At 40.7% G+C, this 9,005-nt stretch overlaps 1 protein-coding gene across 1 annotated transcript in view; it reads left to right on the top strand.

Moving 5' to 3' along the window:
* Positions 1-3,142, top strand: part of RSL1D1 (ribosomal L1 domain containing 1) — an 11,321-nt gene extending 8,179 nt beyond the window's left edge. Inside the window, exons 8-9 of the mRNA XM_007126833.4 lie at positions 178-450; positions 2,577-3,142. Coding sequence (XP_007126895.1) covers positions 178-450; positions 2,577-2,903 — 600 coding nt within the window. The 3' untranslated portion in view covers positions 2,904-3,142. The remainder of the gene's footprint in view (positions 1-177; positions 451-2,576) is intronic.
* Positions 3,143-9,005: the final 5,863 nt, after the last annotated feature.

Genomic DNA, 9,005 nt, shown 5'->3' with positions numbered 1-9,005 from the left:
GGGTTCGTGCCCCGGTCCGGGAAGATCCCACATGCCGCGGAGCAGCTGGGCCCGTGAGCCATGGCCGCTGAGCCTGCGCGTCCGGAGCCCGTGCTCCGCAGCGGGAGAGGCCACAACAGTAGAGGCCCACGTACCGCCAAAAAAAAAAAAAAAATTATGCTTGGTTTTTTTTGGTAGGTACCAAAGAAAAGCCAAAAGAAGAAAGAACGTCTTAAAAGACAGCAGGAGAAGAAAGGAAACAAGAAGCTTATGAAACAGGCTGGAAAGGCTGCACCAGCCCTGACTACAGATGCACCGGCCCCCAAAACTGGTGGTGCTCCAGCCCAGGACCCTGGACCCCAGAAGGAGACCGGTGGGGTGAGCGCCCCCACTAAAGCTCAAGACGAGTCTGAAGATGAAATCCCACTGCTGGTACCAGTGAAGGAAACTCCAGCTACAAGAAGCGTAGAGGTATTTTCATTAATATTTAATATACATCATGGACAGATTCCGGGGCTCCGTGTGCCAGGCAGGCACTTGGTGAGGGACGGGAAGTGCTATGCAGCTGGGAGGCATCGTTTATAGAAATCTGTTCTACCAGAGATTGTGAAGTCATGGATGAAAAATACTAGGGTAAATCCCAAGAACTCCTGACTGACCTTATCCCCCTCTTAAATAGTGAAGCAATGTGTAGTCAGCACAGCCTTTTGTGTACCTTGGAATCAAGGGAGACTCGGCCATATTAATAATTGTAAAAAAATATTGCCAGTGGTTTTGAAAAGCAGGTTCAGTTTCTGAAGGTGAGTCCTCAGTCACCACATAATTAGTTTCAGAAAATTTACCAAGGGAAACTTGGGTGCTGGATTCTGCGTCTGAAACCTTTCAAACACCCCACCCTGCATGGTTCTTACAGAAATCTGACTTCATGGGTTTCAGAGGAGGTGATTTAAAGGAACTGAGTTTTTTATTTTGGGGTGCTTTGATAATGTTTTTTTGTTTTCGTTTTGTTTGTTTGGCCGCACCATGAGGCTTGCAGGATCTTAGTTCCCCAACCAGGGATCAACCGCGGACCCGTGGCAGTGAAAGTGCTGAGTCCTAACCACTGGACCACCAGGGAATTCCCGTTTTGATAATGTTTTTGCTCATACTCATAGTATGTATCCAAATATTGGGGGAGACATCTTGAAAATAAGGGGAGAAATGGGTCCCTAACAGAGTAGAGGGCTGCCCTCACCATGTGTGCGTGAGACTCATGGCCCCTCAGCACAGCCCATTAGGGTCAACCCAGGGCTGTTACTGCACTTTACCTATTATGTATTTTTTCCTCACAGTAATCCTTAACATCTTCAATGGAGTTTTAATTTTCCTCTGCTAGTGAAATATTCCTTTTACAGTGTCCCCAAGCTGCTAGTGAGGTGTTTTTTTTTTTTAACATACTTGAAATTAATGTTGATCAGTATATTAGCTGTAGGCAGTATAATTGTTTCTAGAAAAAGTAAGCTATATTTGTTATACTAGGACTGGCAGGTAATGTGTTGGAAATTAAAGAGTGGAAAGCATAGCTTCCTGTGTGGGTGATACGCATCAAGAGTGTAGAAGTGTTGGGTGTTCCCTGGCAGTCCAGTGGTTAGGACTCAGTGCTTTCACTGCCAGAGGCCCGGGTTCGATCCCTGGTCAGGGAACTAAGATCCCACAAGCGACGAGGCGAGGCCTAAAAAAGAGTGTAGAAGTGTGTATGCCCTTTGAACCCATGTAGGAAATTTGATCAGGGGAAAGATGAAAGTTTCAGCATTGTTCACTGTAGAAGCAAAAATGAGAAAATGCTATGTACGCTTGCAGTATTTTTTATAAAGTTATTCAAGATAGCATTTAGTACGAGTTTATAGTGCTTAGGAAATACTAATGAAATAGTTGGGGAAAGAGCATAATACTCAGCTTTTAAATACATACTCATGGGGAAAAGGTAGTGAATAATATTAATATTGTGTGGTAGAGTTATTAGAGAGTTTTGTTTTTTATATTTTCAATGTTTTTCAATATTTCCATCTGTTTTATGTTAACTCAAAAACAAAGTTTTGTTGGTTGTTTTGTCTATATAACCTCTTTCTGTGTGGGACAGAGTCCATTGCTGGAATGTTGTCCTTGGATCATCAGCCACATGATCTGGGGTGCTTGGAAAATCCAGGATTTCCGGTCTGGAACACGGTCCCCCCTTTTGCTAACAGGCACCCCAGTTGGTTTTCACACACACTGTTTCGGAAACCCACATGCGAGGAATTTACAACTGGGGCTGAAGAAGAGTCAGGATTAGGTCACAGGTCTTCCCACTGTGCTCCCAGTGCCTCTAGGAGTCCTTAGCCCCAGCCATAAGGAAAGATGGTTAGACCAGGGAGATGCCAGGGTCCTTTTTACAGTCATGAATAGTGGAGTACAGCTGCCTTTCAAAATGATTTTGAGGCAGAAGGAAAAAGCCATTCCTCATTCATCGTGCTACAGTTTTCCTCTTAGGGGTTCCCTAAATTTTAAGAACAGTGACTCTTAGAGTTACATCGTCAGTTGTCTGTCCCACACCACACCCACTTTTTTCTTTTTCTTAGACACAAAAAGATGCTGCAGGAAAGAAGTCTCCAAAGAAGAGTCCTGGTCCCAAAACACCTCATGGGAAGAAGAGAAAGGCCTCCCCAGTTTTGGAGACCCCAACAGTTGCGGAGCCCAAGACCCCAGGTAAAGGCCCAGGGAAGAAGGCAAGAATCAAAGAAGAGTTGGAGAAAGAAAGAACCTCTTCGCTGGGGAAAAAAGACCCAAGACAGACTCCTAAAAAGCCAGAGGCCAAGTTCTTCACTACTGCTAGTAAATCTGCAAAAAAAGCTCCCCGTACCCCCAAACAGTGGCCCAAAAATCCCAAAGTACCCCAGTCAACGTAAAATCAGAGACTCAACCAGCAGGAAACTCATCAGAGCTATCTGAAGAGCTTGTAAAAAATACCTGGGTCCTGACCCCTGTTGCAACCGCTGAGTGAGGCCTAGACTTAAATAGTTTTTAAAACCTCCACAAGTAATTCTAATATATGTTCATGGGTGTAAGAACCAGTAGTTTGAAGTAAATCCATTTATTTCATTGCTCTTCTGTGTATTTGCTAATGCAGTAGAGGGAAAATACAGTGCTTCTCCGTGGTTGTGTTTTTTATTATTAAAGTTAACATTTGTTTCTCAGTATAAAATTGGCATCCCATGTCTTGTTGGTTTTACTTGAATGCCTGTGATGTGACCCTTTTCCTCATCTGCTTTAAGCCATTTGTTCATATGACAGCTCCATCACAGTAATCTGTGCAAACACATCCAAAGCTTGTTTGCAGGCCACTGATGGGCTCACTGCATGCAAGTCAGCCGTGGCCCTCATGCTGAGATGGGTCTTAGCAAAGGCCTTGGAATCAAAATTAAAATAATCGATTCCAGGACCCAGATGGTGATCAGCCAAGGTTGCAGATCACTGAGTTAGCATACATTTGTTGGGGGAAATTAACATGGAGTCATTCACAGAGGCACTGGATTGAATCCTGAACGCTGGAGGCAAGAAAATATTCGTCTTCCATAAGCCTTTCCATCTTCCTCCAGATTCCTCCTCACCCTAAACAGACTTACTTTCATGTGACAGCTCTAGGGTAGGAAGCTTGGGAGAGTCGACTCTTAAACTTTGGGTCATTGTCAAATATATCCTGAGGCAGTAAGTGACTTTTCAGGTACTCTGCCTTTTGCTGCATTTGAATTGGGGTACACATCTCTAATAGTGAGTGACATAGTGTAGTATAGGAAAGGCCAAAGTAAGGCATGCTTTCAAAGGTAATTACGGTTCATGAACATAACGACTAAAGGAATCAAAGCTTCAGATGGTTCTCCAGCAAGTCAAGGAGTTGAGACAGCTTTTTAAATCATGAAAGCCTCTGAAATACAAAATAATTTGTTTTTCATTCCACTGTCCTTTTAGGCTTGTAAAAGTGAGTTTACTACATTTAATGTAGGGGTTTAGTGTAATTGATTTGTTTACCATAGAAACTATTCACATATTCAAAGATGAAGGTTTAAGTCTACTGCTTTGCTTAGGGCAAACTTACCTAACCTAATCATATAGTCTGTGCTCTCCGTGACAGTTTCCTGGGGTTAGCGGTATGGTTTTTTAATCCCATCCTCTAGCCAGCTAAAGATTTTGCAACACCCAGTGGTTCTTTGGCCTGTAGCTTAGTCCCTGTTGAATGATGCAGATGTTTACCTTCCTGTTTCACTGTGCATCTCGTTTCCCTCTAGAAATTCTCATAGTTCTCTATGTTGAAAAGAGCAGATTTATTTAAGTTTCTTGAGCAGGATTATAGTTTTTTGACAATTGAAGGCCATGGTTGAATAGTTTTTGACAGTTGAAGGCCACAGTTGAGTTAGAGATAATTCTGAATTGTAATGAAAATGTTCAAATCATGGTGCTAGATTTCCAAGGCTTAAGAAGTTTGGGGGGCACCTTACCTCATGGCTGCGAGGGCTGGGAGCCAATAATGGCCTATCCAGGAGCCAAGAGGAGTACTGGAAATCTGTGCAGTAAATTACATTGTTTTGTGGGATAAGAGGTTGAGTATGTGGCTTATGTTTCAGTGGAAGTCAACACTGGGTTTTCTGGATTCATCCTCGATGCCATAGAGATTTAATGGACAAAACCAGATCTAGTGGGAGAAATTTGCCACGTTTTTGTTCTGAAGAAATATTGAACCTTAGTTAATTTGTCTTTTAGGAACTGTAATAAGCATGGAAAATTTACTATTTTAAATGCCTTGAATGTATTTAAGACTGTCCAAGTGTTTAATAAAGGTTACATTTCATTTCATAGTCTTGAGAAATATTTGAATGCAAGTACAAAGAAATTGCTAAGTCATATTGTCTTGTCACCAGACCAAAAACACTTTACGTACTTCAGTTCATGGGTGTTTAGGGTTTAATTAGCAAAGAAGTCTTTTGCCATTTAATTAAATATTTGAAGGTTCTGCACTACCTGCATTTTTATCTCTTAAATTTGCTATGTTTTCCTTGCCTGCAATTAGTGTGTTAGTAGTCACAGTGCCAAGATTCCCAATTAGGACTTTACGAACTGCGAGAAGCCCTCATCGGTCCTTGGGTCTTAAAGGAATGAATGCATGTGCTAAAGAACACAAATAAAATTTTGGTTATAGTGATTTCTGTATAATGGTCCTGGAGAGAGAAAATGGCAAATTATTTAGGTGGATATATTTAATCCCAGATTCTACATCTTAGTTAACACTATCTTAAAAGGATTAATCCTTGTTTTTATAACTCGGGGCATTTTTTATACTTGAAGCTACAGGAAATAGGGCATATGTATGATTTTGACTCACCTAAAAAGATGTCTCTTAGCTATCTAAAAGATGTTAGCTTATGTGAATCAAACAATCAACTTTTCATTACAGATTTCCCTCTAAATCTATTCCTCCAGTGTACTCAGCCTTACAGTCTCAAAAACTGTGAACTCAGCTGTTGAGCTACCAAGTTTTTATTTCATTCCCTCAGCCAGCCGCTTACCCACATACCCTTTAACCATTAAGTTTCTACAAACTGCCAAGGTACTAGATTTGAAAAACTAATACACAAAACACAGCTTTGCCCTTCAAGAGGTGCCCTAGTCTAGTTAGTGGCATCCTCAGAATTTTGATACAGGGGCACAGTTTGGCTGCAAGGAGGTGAGCCCAGGGGTTAGGGAACTTCTCTTGATGTCTGTCAAGTGTTCTAAATGTAGAATATGCTTTCAGAAGGAAGTGCTAGTGGAGATCGTAGGAAGGGACTAGAAAAAGAACCAGACATATAGACCAATGGAATGGAATAGAGAATCCGGAAATAATCCCTTACATTTATGCTCAGCTGATTTTTGACAAGTGTGCCAAGACAATTCAGTGGGAAAAGACAGTCTTCAACTAATGGAAAATAAAATGGGATCCTACACCTAAATGTAATAAACGCTTAAAAGAGAAAACAGGAGTAAATACTCATGACCTTAGGTAAGGCAGTAGTTTCTTAGCTATGTTACCTAAGACACAAGTGCTAAAAGAAAAATTGAAAAATTGGACTTCATCCAAATCTAAAATTTCTGTGCCTTAAAAAACACCATCAAAAAAGTGAAAAGGTGGGGCTTCCCTGGTGGCACAGTGGTTGAGAATCCGCCTGCCAGTGTAGGGGACACAGGTTCAATCCCTGGTCCGGGAGGATCCCACATGCCGTGGAGCAGCTAGGCCCGTGTGCCACAACTGCTGAGCCTGTGCTCTAGAGCCTGTGAGCCACAACTGCTGAGCCCACGTGCCTAGAGCCCGTGCTCCGCAATAGGAAGCCACCACAATGAGAGGCCTGCGCACTGCAACGAAGAGTGGCCCCTGCTCGCCGCAACTAGAGAACGCCTGCACACAGCGGCGAAGACCCAATACCGGCAAAAATAAATAACTAAAATAAATAAAAATTTTTTTTAAAAAAGTGAATAGGCAACCTACAGAATGAAGGGAAATGTGTACTTGAGAAGGAATGTGTATTTAGAGTATATAAACTTATAATTCAATAATAAAAAGATGATCCAATTTTTAAAATGAGGACAGGATCATAATGGACATTTGCCCAAAGAAGGTATACAAATGGCCAACAAGCACGTGAAAAGATGATCATCGTTAGTCATCAGGAAAATACTAATCAAAACTACAATGAGATACCACTTCACACCACTAGGATGGCTATAATCCAAAAGACAATAACAAGATAGATGTGGAGAAATTGCAACGCTTATTGCATTGTAGGTGGGAATATGAAATGGTGTGGCTGCTTTGGAAAAAAATTTTGAAGGAATAACCGGCAAAGGAAACTTCTAAAGCCACAAACATCATATGAAATGCTGAGTTAATAAAATGTTGCCATTACAAGCAGGAAGGAGTCTGTAAAGCCAAAACCGTTAATACGTGCTACAGTTTTCATCTTCAATCTTTTGTTCCTACCTGCCCTAAAATGTTGTCAAGAACTCTGTATCACCTAGCAGGTCATCTAACACCTAAAATGTTCAGTGTATACAGTTGCAAAGATACAATTACTGGAAGTTGTATAAATAGTGATCTTTTAAAATAAAACCATTATTTCACTCTCAAGTATATCATAGATTCTATATACCTAAGGGATTTGATGACCACCATCTCCCACTTCAAAAAACACACGGACCAGCTCTTAACACTTTTTCTCCTTAGATGTTTCCTTTCTGCTTCCCCCAGGGATTTTATATTAGTGTAGCATTTTTTATGCTTAACTCTTTTATTGATCATTTTATCCCATCACTCTGCCACAAAAAAAAACATATTAATTTAAAATTTAATTTCCTATGACTATAAGTCTCTAAGTATCAACTCTGGTCTAAGGCAAAATTATAATCACTAGTATACAATTGATCAAATTGTGTATGTTACCTGTTTTAAGATTTTTCATGGTTCACAGTTATTAGACATGCCTCTCTCAGTGAGCTAGATTTCTTTCCCTGGTGCATGTTTCCACGAATGACTATTCCTTCCTGTTAGAATGAGATCGTTCAGCCTTCATTTGCCTACTTTTTCACAGATGTAAGTGCAGAGAAAGCTCACATTGGTAGATAGAGATGGGCGGGGGCTTACAGCAGTAAAGACCAATTACAATTAGAACTGACAAAAATCCCATTTATACTAGCAATAAGATCTATAAAACACATATAAATAAATCGAGCAAGACAAATAACTCTTACGTAGAAAGTAAGAAGTATGACACTCTAAGGAAGGACATAGTCAACCTCAGTGAGTGCAGAGAACCTCCTCTTTCCAAGGTCCCTTTTGACTTGTTAAGAAGATTTGACTTTGCCCTGTAGTAGTTCTACTTCAAATCCAGTGAAAACCCAGCTTGCATAGGTGCGTTGGGGTGGTGTGGGTAAGTTGAAGTCAATTCCTCTGCCGGAAAAGGAGGTATGTGAAAATAGCTAGGAAATCTCTACGAGGCTGTTGAAGGGGAAGTGTTTCCCCCCAGGTCTGAAAACATGCCACAAAGCTCTACTATATGGTACAGGAAGAAACACATACACACACATGTGTAAATAAGTAGAACAGAATGGTAAGTCAAAATAGGCCTAGTGTTTTGGGGAATTTAATATCATAATAGTGATTTTTAAATTAAAGGGAACAAATGAAACTGGCACTATAATGTAGGAATTCTTGGTTATTCATTTGGGGAAAAATATAGAACCATATTTCAGGCATCGTACAAATTCTGGAAAACCTAGGATTTGATCATTTTGTGTTGGACAAGGTCTTTTTTAACTTTCCTGAAGTGATGAAGAGTGGTGATTTCACAGCAAGACGTGCTCAGGTTTTCACTCAGTAAAAGGCTTTTGTCTGTATATGTTAAGAAAAACGATTGATTTGTGAGTTGGCTAATAAGCCCATTAATTAGAAGTCTTTTCACATGGGTTCTGGTGAACCCACGCAGCCCATTTCTCTGTTAAAATACCAGTCGAGCCTTGAGTTATTTTAGTGGCTGCTATTTAATTCTGCAGTTCACAAGTGATGCTTTCTACTAGTAAACTCAGGAGAAGTAGTGTAAGAAAGGCAAGGGCTGGAACGAATGGTTCTACCCCAAGATTCTTGCTTGTTAAACTTGGCACTGGGTCCCCCTACTGGCAAAAGGGAGGAAACACATTTCTCTCTCCAACTGTCCAAAGTTTCCTTCCCGTACTCCCTCTTAAATTAACCTTTCACCTAGCATTTCATCACTTGTATCTAAAGCATAAAAATCTAAACGTAGCATCGAGTAATAATGATGCTTCAGGAAGATATCATGTCAATCCCACTTTTTCAAGTACCCCTGGAGGAGCTCATTTTTGGAAGTAGTCTGTCTGGATGTCATGAGACAGCTTCATGAAATATATGGAAAGATGTACTTTAAGCCATTAAGAGCTTCCCATAATGTAAGTTGACCTTCTGAGAATCT

This window comes from Physeter macrocephalus, chromosome 14 (assembly GCF_002837175.3).
Source record: "Physeter macrocephalus isolate SW-GA chromosome 14, ASM283717v5, whole genome shotgun sequence".
NCBI lineage: Eukaryota > Metazoa > Chordata > Mammalia > Artiodactyla > Physeteridae > Physeter > Physeter macrocephalus.
The sequence above is the reverse complement of the archived record's forward strand: the minus strand, read 5'-3'. Positions and strand labels throughout refer to the sequence as shown.